The sequence below is a fragment of the Catharus ustulatus genome, chromosome 3, assembly GCF_009819885.2.
Source record: "Catharus ustulatus isolate bCatUst1 chromosome 3, bCatUst1.pri.v2, whole genome shotgun sequence".
NCBI classification, from domain to species: Eukaryota; Metazoa; Chordata; class Aves; order Passeriformes; family Turdidae; genus Catharus; species Catharus ustulatus.
The window spans coordinates 68,573,524-68,590,155 of record NC_046223.1 but is presented as its reverse complement, the minus strand read 5'-3'; the positions used below and the strand labels follow the sequence as shown (position 1 = coordinate 68,590,155).

The 16,632-nt window shown below is 40.3% G+C and overlaps 1 protein-coding gene across 1 annotated transcript in view; it reads left to right on the top strand.

The window, feature by feature from the left end:
* The first annotated feature begins 14,544 nt into the window (after positions 1-14,544).
* RFX6 (regulatory factor X6) overlaps positions 14,545-16,632 on the top strand; it is a 32,049-nt gene continuing 29,961 nt past the window's right edge. Inside the window, exons 1-2 of the mRNA XM_033055778.1 lie at positions 14,545-14,713; positions 14,902-15,058. Of these exons, the coding sequence (XP_032911669.1) occupies positions 14,545-14,713; positions 14,902-15,058 (326 nt within the window). The remainder of the gene's footprint in view (positions 14,714-14,901; positions 15,059-16,632) is intronic.

Here is a 16,632-nt window from a genome sequence, read left to right as displayed (position 1 = left end):
GTATACTGAGATGTAACTAGCCATTTACTTAAGCAAGTCACAAGAAATATTAGTATAAAATGTAGCTTTTAAGGGCTTAACACTAAGTATTGTAATAAGGACTCAATGGAAATAACAGTACCGATAATTTTAAACTTCAAATTTGTTATGGTTTATGATTAGAAGCAGAAAAGGAACTGTACTCTGGTCAGTCTCTAAAAACCGATTAATTTCTATAGAAGAGTATTTTACCTACAAATAAAAAAATCCTTACTTGATCGCTTTGGAAAGTGGAAGTTGGCAAAATAAACATCATATATAATTGGTGCATAATTTCATGTTATTATAAAAACACCATAAAAAGAAGTTTGCTTTCAAGTCAGCTACACTGATTTTGTCATAGTGTTATTTTCAAAAGAAAGAGGGTTTATTGTCTTTATTTGTTTTCAAGACCTATATATCATAATTATCATTAGTGATGAGAAGTATGTAATAGTCTCACTAAGATACCTTATCCTGACTTTAAGATACCTTAACACTGGACTTTCACAGTTGTCAGCACAGGAGCATTTCCTGGCAGGTAGATTCAAGTGTAACAGTCAGGGGAATGTTGAGAAGTACCATCACCTCTCGAAAGCTGCCTCTAATGGAGGTGAACTCTAAGAGGCTTTAGAAGATCTCGTGGGAGAGGTCCTGTCAGTATTTTTGTTGCCCCCAAAGTTACCTGCTGCCATGACAAAATGGTTTCTTCTTCCACCTGAACTTTGAGAAGGACCAGAATTGGTGGGGCTTGGAGGATGGCCCTGTAAAGCTGTCAGCACCAATTCTTCAGGTGACCTCTTGTAAATTTACACCCAGCAAATTCTTGGCAAAGTGTTGAAAGGACCCAAAATTAAAAATGTACAAGAGAAGCTGGGTATGACTTGAGTGAGAGACCACTGTACATAAAACAAAGACCAACATTTTGGCTGAACTTCTTTGTCCAACTGGTCTTTCTCAAGGAGATGATAATGGCTTAGATTCCAACAGGAATATCTTTTCTCTGAAGCCTATCCAGTCAGGTACTGTTAAAGGAGAAAAACACTTTTCATGACTTTCTGTTTTAAACTGGTTTTAATTGTGCTATTTCCAAACATACAACAGATAGCAAAATCCTCTGCCAGACATGCACAATAGCTAAGGAAAGAATGAAAAAATTTGGATAGTCTCACTGTTATTCAAAGCACCCCTCCACTCAGACAGGGTTTACACTGACACAATGGCAATTGTCCTTTTAGAACAAGCCAGCAATATTCAAATAAAATCCCATCATTTGCATTAAGAAGATTAAATATTGGTTAGGATTGCCAGCTTTCTTGATCAATAGAAGCATGGTGTTTAACACAGTGATTTTGAATTACCAGATTTCTTTTAAGGAAGTTTAAACAATGGGGAAACAAACAAAAGAAGGAAGTATTTAATGATTTAATTTCAACTTTAAAAAATTTTTCTATTTATTGGGACCTGTATAGATTAATATTAAATATGAAAATCAAAAAATGGGAAGACAAATCCCATCATTTTGATTTGTGGTCTGTGATAAAAAACAAAAAACAAAATTAAAAATACATCAACAGTGAAATGGAATTTGGATGGAAGCCAACAGCTCACATTAATTCCTGAGAAACAAACTAACTCAATTTTCAAGTTCATTGAGGTTGTCCTCTAGAGGGTGTCAGCTGAGCTGCATGATGGGAAGGACAAATCCTGTTTTTCTTAATCAGGTCACAACGTTGTATTGTGTCTCCTGATGTTCCTTGAATGCTGAATTTCCCTTGGTGCAAATGACCTTGTTGGAGTACTTCTGGTGGAAAACTAAGATGCTGGGGCATGGTAGTGCCTTCAACCTCTTCCCTGGCCTGCCAGGAACATCCCGGGCAGCCTCACAGCAATTCCTTTTACAGAAAGTGTTTTAGTCAATAGTCCACATCATACGTATTCAATGTACCTCTGCTGTTTATGCTAGAAATAGGATATAAGAAATTAAAACAGAGTTGTGAAATGGCCTACATTTGAACTAATGCCTACTTTTTTTTTTTAAGTTCAGATCAGATATATTTGTTTCACTTAGTTTTTCACTGATATTTTAATATACTTAGATTAAATTTTAAGTAAAACACAATTTTAATGTGAAAAAATCAAGGGGATTTGAAATTTCTGATGTTGACAGGAAATATTTTTAGCCAACCCAAAACTGAATTTAGTTGTAAATTACCTGGTTGGTTTTTTTTTAAATAATCCTTAGCAATCCTAATCCTATTTCACCCAGCCAAGGCAGTCATCTACATAAGGTGTGTGTAGGACAATTTTTCATAAAAGCCAGCATGGTAGGAATGAGCCAACTTATTGAGATGACATTTGCAGAACTTTTTACCAGGTTTTATTTCTCTCCTTTGTTTCATCTCCTCCTCTTTTAATTGAAAAACAAGAGAGAAAAAATGTCATTCATCTGTTGACAATGCAAATATTTGGTCCCAGCCTGTAGTGAAAGGGTCACCCAGAGGGAAAGAAAACCTCTAACTTAGGTATTTGGGCTTTCTCCTGGGAGGCTGGAGGCCAGGGGTGCTTCTGCCAGTGTCTGCTCTCAATCCTAGAGAGAGATCTTAGCTACATAAAATGAGAGGACTCAAATCTTTCTTCTTCCAGTGTCCTCATGCTTACTGGAATGTCATTCACAATTTGTTTGAGAAAGCCCTTCTTGCTTAAGCAAAAGAATCCTCTTAAGGGACTCAGCATACCCAGAAATTCCAGGTGTTGTATTGCCTAGTGTATCTGGCATGTTTTAGAAATGCCTATCAGCAAGAAAGTTGGGCTGGAGACCAGTTCACACAAAAATGACAATGGCAAGAAAGTATGAAGTTCGTACCAAGCAATTATTAGTATTATTAATAAGGAACACATAAAAATGAAGTTCAAAATAAAATTAGGTTTATAGGAATTTTAAAATGTAAGTGGTTACACTTTTTAGACATCTCCAAGGGTATTGACTGTTGAGGATCTGAGACTGCAGGTTTTGAGCACAGGCTGTTAAAGATACAGATAACCACATAAATTGAGATAGCCATCTTGGTGACCTTGTGCTTATTCTCATTAAATCACTTTCGCAAATAGTACTTAGTGATTTTTTAACTCCTGCACTGCTTGTCTCACAGAAGTTCCTTTAAAAATGTTAGCATTTTTCTTTAGTAATTTTGGAGATAAAACAGAACTGATAATATTAAACAGTAATTTGAATAACAGAAATGAAAATAGGTTTTGGAAGCAGGGACTGAAAGTCAAGTGGACTCTAATTTTAAAGGAATGCCTTAATTACTAAAATGTATCATGAAAATACTCATCCAAATGCTCAAGTCTATTAAAATATCAGCATAATAAGAAGAGAGAATTAATTTGCTTTCCTCCCTCAGCATATTTTAACAAGAACATATTTGGAAAACATGGATTTAAAACTCTTTAGATAGAGAAGAAAATTAAGTCCTTGTCTCCCAAATGTGCTTGCTGACAGAACCTAGAATGGTACATCAGGAAAAGAGCAGGTCTTCACTTTCTGATTTCATAAACTTCTATCTTGTCGCTGTCTTGAAATCATGTATCTGAGCATGTACAAAGCTTTTCCCTGAATGCTTAGTTATCTGATGCAGAGAGAGATACTTAGGGATTGGACTGGAGAATTTCCAGATGTCCATTCTAACATCACATATAGTGCAGTTCTGTGATAATGCCACACTCAGTAGTGTCTGGGAATAGGCGTCCATATATGCCAAACTGTAGAAGATGCAAGTGGGATTTGAGGCTCCTCTCAGAACAAACCACTGTAGGCAGTTCTGAGCTCAGCCAGCAGGTCTTAGGGACCTCTGTTTCTGAGAACCTAAATTTCCTTATGTTTGCACAGGAGATAAGCTGTTGGGAGCTCCTTATCCAGCTGTGAGGAGCTCTGCAGGCAAGAAACAAGATTCCTGAAGGCAGATAGGTCAGTCCAGGTTTGATGCTTATTGATTCAAGGTTGTCATTGTCACTCCTATACTGGACTTTTTAATTTACTTTGGTTAAGATCTTTTGACATCTTAAAAGGTTTCAGTTCAGTTCAGTTACAAGATTTAACTGACTGTGTTATAAAAGTAAACATACACCTGCAAAGAGAATACAGGCAGAACAGGTGACACTCATAAAAATTCCTTTCAGATAAGAAAAAGAATCCAAAATAGCAAATCCATGAGTCACTCTAGAGGTTGACTTCAACCTTCAGATTGAAAGACTGAGGAAAAAAGAAAAAGGTTTCACACATGAAAACCATTGGGAATGTATACTATTAAAAAGGTCACTGTTATAATATTGTAGAGTAAGATAACATTCTACACACTTCCTACAGAATATTGTGCACTATTATTTAAGGACAGCTTACATATACAAAAATTCTGCATTACTGACTTTGACTAACAAGAAAATAGCAAAGAAAATTTTGCTGTAAGTCATTTCTATTCCCTGGCAAGAAATAGTCTTTGAAGAAATACCTCAAGGATGGATAAACCTATTAATCTGCAGTTAGTTTCACAAGCATTCTGCTTTACACCATTTTAGAAATACAATATGAAATGGCTACCAGCACATAAACAAATTTGATCTTAAGTTTGATATTAAATCTTTGCAATCACCCGGCCTTTAAAGCTGAGGGTGATAGAACATTTATAATGACCTCCATTAATTGGAAGAAGAAACAAGTTATGTCAGCAGCTATCCAAAAGACAGCAAAAATTTACTAGGATCAACCAAGGACAGAGCAAAAAAATACGTTAGCTATGTGCATTTTTCTTTTACTTGTTGCCATAGATTTGCAGATATTTTCTCCAGTAGATTTCAGGCATTCAATTTTCTGCAATTGTCAGGTACTGGTTATTGCCACACTGCCAGACAGAAATTTCATGATTTCATAGAAAAGCAAGGGAGTTTTATCTGAAAAGGGAAAAAAAGAAAAAAAAAAAAAAAGTTAGCATTTTCTTAGAGGGATACTTAAATATCTCTATGTTTAAAAGATAGAAATTTGTATGAGTCTTTTCTCTTAGATGGGGCCACTCTAAAGTCTGAAAGGACAAGTATAAAACCTTGGGTACAGGTTGTTCTAAGGATTCCCCTTCTTGCAACAGAAAAAGGGATTTCTATCATTTATAAGTAATCCAGAGGGGCAGCAAGAAAGAAAGAATTTAAGGAGTTTGAGGCCAATTCATAAGAGTGTTTTTCCATCTGTTGTTTTGGTTTGGGTTTTTTGTTTGATTGGTTTGGTTAGGTTTTAAATTAAAATGGTTTCCTTCTTTTCACACATTAATTCCTTTATGTAAATTTCCATCACCCACTGAGGGAACTCTGTTTTAATGTCACTCCCAGTGATAAGAAAAATTGTATTTGTGTGGCATCTAATAGCCAAATCATTAAAATCTTTCCTCTACCTCTAATACATTGAAATGCAGATACTGCTTCTTTCAAATCTGAAGAATAAATGTACTTATGTGGATGCAGAATTCTTTGACATTCATTTATCTAAGCAGTTGAATAAGGGCAGCAGATTCTTAAGATATATAGAATGGTTTGAGCTGAAAAGGACCATTAAAGATCATCTAGTTCCAAACCTCCTGCCATGGGCAGGGACACTGCACTAGACCACACTGCTGAAAGTCCCATTCAACCTGGCCTTGAACGCTTTCATATAGGGGCATCCACAACTTCCCTGGGCAACCTGTTGTAGTGCCTCATCACCCTCATTGTAAAAATTTCTTCCTTATATATGATGTAAATCCACTCTCTATCACTTTTAAGTCATTGCCTCTTGTCCTGTCACTACAGGACTCACTTAAAAACCTTTCTTCATCTTTCTTGTAAGCCACATTTATGTACTGAAAGACTGCAAATATTTTCTTGTTGTTCCTGAGACAATAGCTTGGTTAAAAACGGTAATTTCATTATTTCCACACAAATGCATTCACAAATCATCAACAAGCACAATCAAAACCTGATGATGATCATAATAATAATGATGATGATGGTAGTTCCCATTAGAATCTGCGAATACATCTGTAGGTTAATGAAAAGTGATTCATAATATCATGATTACAAGAAGTGAGGCAGTAAAAAAAAATCTCTGCACAGGTGCCACATCTAGTCCTATCTCATTAATGAGAAATTAGGAAACAGAAAACAAAATTATTTTCTGCATTACACCAGAGTAATTTATGGTCTAATTCTGCAGAGATGTTTAGGCTACACTCATCTGTACACCTCAGGACTGAAACATGAGAGATCTCTCGATAAGGTGTGAGACTATCATGTTCAGAAATGCCCCAATATGCCTTCCAATTCAAAGCATGTGATTTATGAAGCACTAAGGACTTTGAAGACAGAAGTTTTAATACGTGACAATGTAGCATATGTACTGCATTATTAGGAAATAAATGTTAATGGAAACATGAAAGAAAAGAAATGGAAAGTTAATTTTAGGGTCAGAATTGTTTAATCCCATAGATCCAACAAAAATATTTTGGAAAAAACCCAAACCCATAGTCACCAGAGTTTCTCATCAGGAATTTAATTCCCATGAGAGCTTTCTTTTTCTCCAAAGGTCTAACCCTTATTCAATCTGGTTTATTTATGTTATTTCCAACTTGTAAACAGAGCATTTCCAAGTGCCTTGTTTTTAATGAAGTGTAGCAGTCGTATTTAAGTGGAATTTAGACAGATATATGCATGTGTGCAGATATATCCATACATATTTTCTGCTTATATGCAAATATATGAAAAAAATTAAAATGTAGCTAGATAAAGACCAAGGGCTGTTGTCTGTTGCCATGTGTTATTGTTCGTCACCCCAAAATAAAATGTGTTATGAAGTCTACAAAGTTTCTCCGTGGAATTCCCCTAGCTGTTGAAATAATGTGAGGTGGTTTAGTGGCTATGGTGGTATTCAGTCAAAGGTTGAACTTAATAATCTTAAAGATCATTTTCAACCTTAATGATTCCATAATTCTGTGAAAATAGTACAAACAAGGGCAACAGAACCGGTGAAGGGTAAATCCAATATGCTAAAAGCATGGAATAAACCTGTCTCTTGGAGCACCCTTTACTAACCCCATAGTAACCCAGGCATCACTTCAGGATGCCCTTAACTCGAGTTAGTTCGGATTGCAGTGGGATGTACTGCCAAACCCTGCACAAATGTTCTCTGCCCTTAATCACAGAATCCATCTGTTGATAAGAGACACAGCAAAGACCTTTCTGGTATTTTCAAAACATGTAGCAGATGGAACAGGTGGCATTGAAGGTGTTCTGGGTGAAGGAAAGGACTAACTTAGACTGGCTGGAGCTGAGGAGATACTCAGCCTCCTCCAGTTTGGTATGTTAAACAGAGCATGAAACAGGTAAGGTGGCTCATTTAATGTCAGGGATTTGGGAAGCACCCTGACCACCGGGAACCTGGCTGCTACTGACCGCATCCAGTATCCCTTTATCAAGGAACCCTTATCAACTTAGATCCTCTGTATCATGCAAGGCTTCATACTGTGGCCTCTCCAGGGCACGCCTGGCTTTCTGTTCACTGTCCCACCTACCCTAAGGATCTTGTCCTTAGCCAGGATTTATGCTCAGAAATGCTGAAAACAGTATGACCACTTTGTGGTTGAAGATTGGTCTTTGACACATGCAACATAATTCCTCTTATGCAGATATTTGAGTTAATTTTCCTTCAGAGCAGATTCCAGAATCTTATTTTTCTTAGAGCACAATACTTCTGCGACTGTGTACATGTGACAAAGTGAACTTTTATCGAGTGTTTGCTTAGCAAATAAGGACCTAATCAAGAGCCCATTGAAGTCAGTGTGAAGGATACTATTGCCCTGGATCAAGCATTTAATTGCTCTCACATTGTCATTAAATATCATGTATATATTAAATGCTTTTTAAAATATTGTCCTAATATATAATGAAGGGGAAAAAACCCCTTTTTCTTCTGTCCCAAAATTTTAAAATCATTGGCTATAACATCTTCATTACTGGGAAACACCCTTTCATCGGTGAAAAACAGCGGGCAGTAACAGCAAGCACATGATTCCTGACCTTAGGAAACACTTGCCTGAATTAAGTCAGAGGTTAGCAGTGTATGAATATCTCTCCATCCAGGAAACAGCCTCACCTCCTCATCATTCAAAGCCTCACTCCTGCATCTCAAAACAGAACATGTGCTAGAAATAGGAATATGAAAAGGGGTGAGCAATAGACTGGTTTCCAGATTAATTGAGGGCCTGAGCAATTTCCAGGTGAAGGCACTGTTTGTCTCTGTGCTTTTTTTGTAGTGTGGCTAATTGATCTCAAGAAAAATATAAAGTGGAGTGAAAACCAGAATTATTCAGTGTAACAGAATACTAGACTGAGATACACAGCGCTTAGTAGTTTCCTAGTGCAGCACACTTCTGCTCATGCCTAGCTGGAATATTACATTGGTAATATTCCTTAAAAAATAGAAAAGCAAGACAAGGTAAGGCAAGGGAAAAATGAAGAGGTTTGTTCTACATGATGGAATTTTAAAGTTGCATAGTAGCTGTGGGAGAGTATTAGTTCAAAGGTAGCTGCATTAATCTAAAAAGCACATTTTGCACATCACCCATGAATAGGTCTGTGGTCCCACAGGCAGTTCAGCATATTTAATGCTGCAAAAGTGAGGAAATCTTTCTCCCCTCCATTCTTACATATCTTCTCCTTCCTCTATCCTGACCATCCTCCTTCCCTTTCTCTCAGTCCCAGTGGTATACCATCCCACCCACATTGTGGTTCTGATCACACTTCTGGGCTGATTTAATTATTCAAAACATCAGAAAACCCTTCATTGTTTTCTCTTGGCCTTGTTTTCTGTCACTTCGGTACATTAAACTGACACAGAAGTATCAAAAAGTGCTGAAAGCTAGCAGAGGGAGTGAGTGGCTAAGAACAGGGTGGACAGAGAGATACTGGGGAAACAACTTGTTTTAATACGTGGTGAGCTGTCTGTGAATGCAGCAGTTCAGCGAGCTGCCCCCAGCTGGTGGTAGAAGCTTCGGGATTCAGCTTTGCATAGAGAGAATAGTCCCTTGACTTTAGTAGCTTGCTTCTGTTAACACCTATTTAGAAGTTGTTTGCAGATATGTTAGGTATACAAGTAGTGCTGTTAATAGAGCTGTTTGGAGTATCTGTAGAAACTCTTCAAAATCACTCATTTAAGGGTGAATATATCCTCTTAGCTCAGGTCTATTCTTGGATCGTTCATTGAGGAACACAAGATGTTTGAATAGCTGCCGAGTGAAAAACTCAGCTGGCCTCCTTAATATTTTTTTTCCTGAATGTGCCCACCAAAGCACAGTGCAAATACATGAATGGTGAAGTGGCTGTTTAGTCTGTAAGCTTGTAGGAGCATGTACTTATATGAATACAAACATTTTCTCCCAATTTGGCACAGGAATAAAGAATACATATTGAAAAATGGCATTTCAAAATCAAGATAAGTAACCTGAGACAACTGTTTAACATTAACTGAAGAGAGATGAAGAGAGAGGTAAGCATAGAGATTTTTTGCTGACATGCAGCTACCTAAGGTCAGAACTATACAGTTTACTTCAACTACCTACAGAGTGTAATCTCCCTGGGTTTGTAGATGATAGAGACATGTGAACTGTGAAGAGGTTAGTGTAATATATGGTTTATTTGTTTTGAAATTTGTTCTTTGGGAAGAAAAATAGAAGGCCCCACTTCTATACAGAACAGAATGGGTTTTCATGTGAAGATCATAGGCAGTGGGTAAAAGAGCCAAATGTAAAGCAACAAGAGAGACAGGTCTGGCTTTATCAGCTGGAGACAGAGCAGGAAATACATTATTAAACATCACCATCTACTGGATGCCAGCAACTGTTACTTATAAAGAAAACCATAAGCTTCTACGATGAGTTAACTTCTCAGACAAGCCGATACTTGCATGGATCTGGCACCCTGCTTGTAACGTTATTGGCAGGGCAAGGATTATGGATCTTTTCCATACCAAGTTGGGAAAAGATTTTCAGCACTATGAAAGCTCAGAAAATTCAGGGTGATATAATAAAAGCTATGAAATTGTTAATAAAGCAGAATGAGAACCTACAAAAAGAAGGTGGGAATAATCAGATATGAGGGCAGTAGCATCCTTTGGGTAATCAATTTATTTTCTTGTAGTAATTTTGTCTAATACACACACACATACACATACACACGCACACACACACACACACCTGTACCTGATGGAGGTGAATGGTTCTCCTCCTGAGTAGTTTCTGCTGATTGCAATTCCATAGTTTTGAATATTAACTTTTCACTCTGTTGGCTGCACAGATAAAGTTCAACCATATTTATATGATTTTACAACATCCAGACTGGCAGTTCACAGAACTTGTTGAGATCAAAAGGCACCAGCGCAGGTTGCACTCCCCTGCTATAGCTGCTGAGCTGGACTAGCTGGGCAATGAAAGATGCTCCTTCCCTTCCCCACTGAGAGCACGAGTCCCCAACCCCACACTGAAGGAAGCCACTTCCCTTGTCTGATGCCCTCCCTTCACTTTCGCATCTTTCTCCACCTTCTTGTACAAGTACCAGAGAAGCCACAGCACAAAGTGGCAGCAGTGGGTGATACAGGTATCCTCCTCTATGGTAGAAGAGAGATCCAATAGAAAAGTGCTAAAATTTGAGGACCCTCCTCTTTCCATCCCTTTGCTTTCTCTAAGGTTTCACTTGGTTGCATGCAGAAAATTGGTGACTTAAGAGGCTAGAAAGAAGCAAATTCTCTAGAGAAATTAGTTAGCAAAAATTGCTGATGTATAAAAACCTAGAGAAGGGCTCAGAAAAAATCTGCAAAGACAAAGAATTTTCCCTTATCACTGAGTGATGCTCTCAATCAATAATTAGAGTTAATTTATCAAAAGGAATGATTCAATAATTATTGGAAACAACAAAGCTAAGATTTTGGAGGATGTTCCAATGCTTTGACCCTTTAACTGAGACACTTATCTAAAGAAATTTTTGTAATAAAAAATCTTGGATATATGCTTTTAAAATGTGTTGTCAGCATCAAATGCAAGAGGTCTTAGCTTACTGCACCAATTTTTGTTTTCTTTTTAAATGCTGAAGATCAAAATACTCTCAAAAAAGTAAACAATGATATGTGGAAAGGACTAAAATAAATGGGAAAACTATCTTGTTTGAATTGGTGATGATTAAAACCGTTTCTTGCAATGGGACACAGAAAACCAGAAATGAAATTTCAGGAAGAGCTAAATAGATTCATGTTATGTCAAAGTGGAGAGAATGACAAACACTGACAATAATGACAAATTAATTTATTATATTCTTGTAGAGTATTACTATGTAGCATACTTTACTTTTATTGTACTATCAGCATATTTGGAAAGAAATAGGTGTTAGAGTCTACCAAATAGTCCTGGAATCAACACCATATCAGGGCTTCTGTGTAGTACATTTGTCTGGAGAGGATATGAGGTGAAACAGTTTCCAACACTTAAGTAAACATCATGCAGGATTACACAAGAACAGATCAATAACAAATTGTATTTCTATTGCTGCATTTATCTACCAAACATTTTGCAGTTCAAAACAGAGAACCCCTCAGGCAGATTGCTGTTAATGGCACGCCACACTGATACGAATAAAGCTGAAAAATATTTTGTTTTAATGTGCTGTGTTGGCAACAAGGAAACGGAACACTGCAGCAAGATGAAACAGTGCAATACCTGAGTGCTGATATAGAAGATATTTCACATGTAAGTTATAGAAACAAATAATTCTGTTGTCCTACAGTGCACATGTATCTGATAATTTACTCCAGGCTATATAACAGATTGTTGAATTTTGGTGGGATTACATCATTACAAAATTCAGCTAAAACCAAGCAAGGCTTCCTAAGCTCTCAGTACAGACCGAGAAGGAAAACAGATTTATGAGAAGATGATCTGTTTCACTGGGTAATGTGCCTGGTATGAATTACCTCTGGGAGACACCTTTTCTTCTCCATGACTCTAAAGGGAGACTAATGTGAACAGATTAGACTAAAAACTAACTCTGAGACAAAATTAGGCAAGAGGTGTTGCATGCTTCAAGTACAAATTATAGAACCATACTTTGGGTTGGAAGAGACCTTTGAAGCTCATGTAGTTCAATCCTCCTGCAATGTGCAGGGACATTTCCAACTACATCAGGTTGCTGAGAGGCCCATCCCATCCAGCCTTACTTTGAATGTTTCCAGGAATGATACATGCACCCACCTTGGCACTCATCTTTGTGCGTACGTATATATATTTGTATAGGTCTGTGTGTGCACAGTTTTTGAATAGGAAAATTCTACAAACCCAAATATACATGGATATGTTTTAACAGTTCTACTTCATAATTAGATATTATTAAGTAATAAGCAATATGGTTAGGATTCTCAACAGACATATCCCAGAGCAACATTAAAAATTTCTAGGTTCAAGCAATGCTGTCCTTGGTACTTGTGGTTTCAGCTAGACCAATTCTATACCTGCCCCATCCTTTCTGTCTCCCCAAGGCTGAAATCATACAGTAGGGTGTACTGCTGACTCCAGCAAGAGGGAACTTAAATGTGGGCAAGGACTGTCTATCTGCCATAGCTTTGGTGCCTCTCCTTTGCTTCAGCAGGATTACAAACGGTTGCTACAGGGTGGAAACTAGCTGATCCCTAGGCTGGACCCTAACTCAGTTAATCCCTGTGTTGATGATGATGGATAGAATTCATTAGTGTCACTGAGGATATTCTGGTACCATAAGAATCCTGCCCTTTAAGAACAAATAGCTACATTTAGCTCCATGGTGGACCACATTGGGAGCACCTGTGCCAAGTGCTCAAGCCAGCCAAAAGTCAGAGGGTCAAAGTGAGATTTTACTACAACCTCAAACAAAGCCATTGGAACCAGATGCTGAACTATTCTGGTGAGTTAGTATGAACTGATGCATGTACATGTGGTCAAAGCCATGTATAGCATCACTTAACAAAGTAAGAAGGGAACATGGAAACAGTGAAGAAATGTTGAATGGAGTAACTGGCAATGAAAGAAATATATTTTACACAGTAGAGAGAAGAGGTGTAAGCAGAACAGCAGAAAGTTCAGGCTAAATACCATTTTTGACTCTGAGGTCTGCCTCAGGTCTGAAGTCCATCATTTATTCTTATGATGAGGTTTTGGGCCTTTCAGCAGATATGGGCACACCTGGGGTTTTGTTAAATATGATTTGATAGATGACAGCTGGTCTGACAATGCATCTGTGCAGGAGTGGAAGTGGTCCTATTCTGCTGCTTTATAGTGCTGGTGGGATCAATGACTTGAGGTGCAACAGAAGAGAGTAGAAGGTAAACAGCTGTTCACCAGCTTTGTGTTTGTGGTAGCCCAGCACTACTTGGTGGCTCAAAGAATGCCTTACAATTCATCCAATACAGTATTTCAGGACTGCTTGCTACCACAAGTCATATTACAATTTCCCTTAAGTCCTTATCTGGAACAGCACAACACCTAACATTTTGCTTTAATGAGAATTTATTAAAACAGTGGATGTTGCAGTGATCAGACTAAACATCCATCCTACTGACAATTTTGTTCTCTGGAAAAAGCAAGGACCAATTTCTGTGATTCTCTCCTGCCATCTCTCAGCATGCTGAAACTGAGCAAAGCAAAGACACGTCTGCCAGATGAACGTACAAAAAGAAGATATTTTGTTCCAACACCCACAAAATTACACTGGGAATTAAGGAAATACGGACAGTGCCAGACAGCGCCCAGAAGGGTCCCAGACTGGCCCTGCGGCTGCCAGGAGGCAGCTGCGAAGCGCAGAGCACCCGTCAGGAGGGGAGAAAAAGGAGAGCCCCCGCGCCGCCCTCTGCCCCGAAGGGACGGGGGGACCCTGCGGCCGCCCCTGGCCGCGGCGGGCCAGCAGCTGCTCCCCGACACCAGCCGGAGCCACCGCCGCCGGGAGTTAATCATTAAATCCCCGGCAGATCCGCTCCTGGCCGGCTCCCCCGACCGTCCTCGGCGTTCAGCCGTGCCATGTCCCCTCCTGGCGAGACCGAGCACGGCGGCGGGAGGGGAAGCGGAGGCAGGCACGGAGACACCTCCCTGCGGTGCCAGCCGCCTGCGGGCCGCCGTGCGAGGCGGAGCCCCCTGGACGAGCGGGCGGGCCGTCCCTGCCCGCGGGGGAGCCATGCCGCCTCCCTGGACGGCGCCGTAGGGCACACCTATCCCCCGCCGCCGCCCCCGCATCGCCTCTCCTCCCCTTCACGGCGGCGCTTGGCTTCACCGTCTCCGGCCGCGGTGCAGAGTCCCGACCCCGCCTCAGCCGGCGCCCCCCGCTCCCTCAGGCCGCCGCCGGAGCCGCGCCCGCCCCGTCCGCCCGCTGCCGTCCCGTGCCGCCGCCCATGGGCGCCGCCCGCGCCGCGCCGGGGCAGAGCCGGCGCCGCTGAGGAGCATGGCCAAGGGACCCGAGCAGGGGGACGCCTTCCTGCACCTCCCGGCCGCGCAGGCGGTGCCCGCCGAGGCGCAGGAGGAGCGCTACGCGGGGCTGCTGGGGCGAAGCTTGCTGCCCTGCGCCCGGGAGGCGCTGCCCGAGCCGCCGCTGTCCGCCGGCATCAAGGCAGGTAAAGGCGGGAGCCGGCAGCGTGCCCTGCCCAGCCCGCGGCGGGGCAGGCAGCGAGAGCCGCTGCTCGGCTCCGGCGGGGACGCGGCTGCCCGGCCCGTCCCTCAGCGGCAGGCGGGAGGGGGCGGCCGTGCTGCGGGAGCCTAACCATGCCCTTGGGTCTCTCTTCTTGTCCCCCGCGGCGCTCAGAAACGCACTTGGGCAGCGAAGCCCTCTCCTCGGAAGAAGAGGATGCGGATGCTCTCGACGGCGCGCTGACGGCCGCCGACCAAAGCCCGTGTTCGAAGAAGAGCGTCACGCAGATCATGAAGGACAAGAAGAAGCAGACGCAGCTCACCCTGCAATGGTAGGGCTCCAGAGAGCCCCCACTGCCCGCCCTGGGGGCTCCAGGACCGAGCCGGCGTGTCCGTCACACTCCAAGGGACCTTTCTCTAACAGCTGAGCCGGCAAGGAGGGCGACGTCTCACAGCTCTTTTAGAAATAATTTGTCATTTTTGGGGTGTTTCGTTAGTTGTTTTTTGTTTTCTGTTTATGTTTTGAGGGTTTCTTTTGGATGACCCTCATCTACAAATAGGGACAGCCATCCCCAAATTTCTGAGTTTTGAAATTATCAAAGATTTGTCACTTAAGAGAAGTCTCAGTCAATTTCTCACTCTATGTGCCTATCAATGAAATGTATCATCAAAATGTAGAAATGAAACATTGTTTAAGAATCCAATTTCTGAATGGCTGCTTTAATTATCCTTTAAGGCTGCGACAGTTAGATTTTTGCTGTCTTATAGTGCATTTCTGTTACATAATGCTCTTCCACCCACTGAAGCCCTAGCTTTGGTTTATTTTATCTGGGGAAAAAAGTTAACCAAATAAGAGATAAAATTCTACAGACATTAATTGATACATGTTTATATTAAACATTGAAACACTTGAAACACTTGAAATTAGGGAGGAGTGCTGTTGAATTAAATGGGAATTTAGTTACAAAATGTAGACTGTCAATAGAGATAATTTTTTCCTTCTAACTGAAAAATTAGACTAATCCAAATAATTCAGTTTTTTATTCTAGTTTACATCTGACTTCTGAGTGTAAATAGTTAAGGATTTAAGATTGGCAAGTCAGTGTGAAGTTACTCAATAAGCAGTGCATACTACACAGCATTTTCTTACAAATTTGTGTAATTTGAGAAAGAAATTTATTGCACATCATCCCAGGAGCAGAGCAATGTAAAATGATAAAGAAAAACACCAACAGGACAGAGAAACACCCAGCCATTACCAAGTGTTCTCTTGAAGTGAAAACAGGTTTTTGCTTCAGTTTTAAAAATTTTACTTTAATGACCATCACTCAGCACTTGTATTCTGTAAACTGATTGGAAAGTTACATAGAAATTCACTTTCTTCAAAAAACACTGTTTTTTTTTTTTTCACTGGGCTTTGAAGCATTCCCAGGTCCAGAGTGGAAATTTAAAAAAGCAAAATGAGGAAGAAAAGAGACATTAGCTCAGGTGTTAAGGAACAGAAGATGCAAGTCCAGGTCCCTGTTCTTAAATCCTTTCAAAGGACTGGCTTAAACCCAGGTATTTCATAGTCTAGTTAACGCTCTTATTTTCAGACTGAGGCTGGGTCTTAGGTGATGGTAATTTAGTTATTTAAATAAAGCAAAAATCCAGACATTGAAAAAGATTCATTAAGAATAGGGATCTGGCTCCAGATTTTCCATAATCTGCAAGTATCCTAAGCACCAAGTGTGGAATCTGTCTGTAGTGCCTGTCATGTTCAGGAGAAGCTCATCTGTGTGCTCTGATGGAATTCTTCAGTAAAATTAAAAAAGAAGAACGACCAAAAAAAAAGAGAGCAGTACCAAAAACTGGAAAATGCAATTGGAAGAAGTGGCATATTGCTCCTTACTCTGGCAGTTTCTTT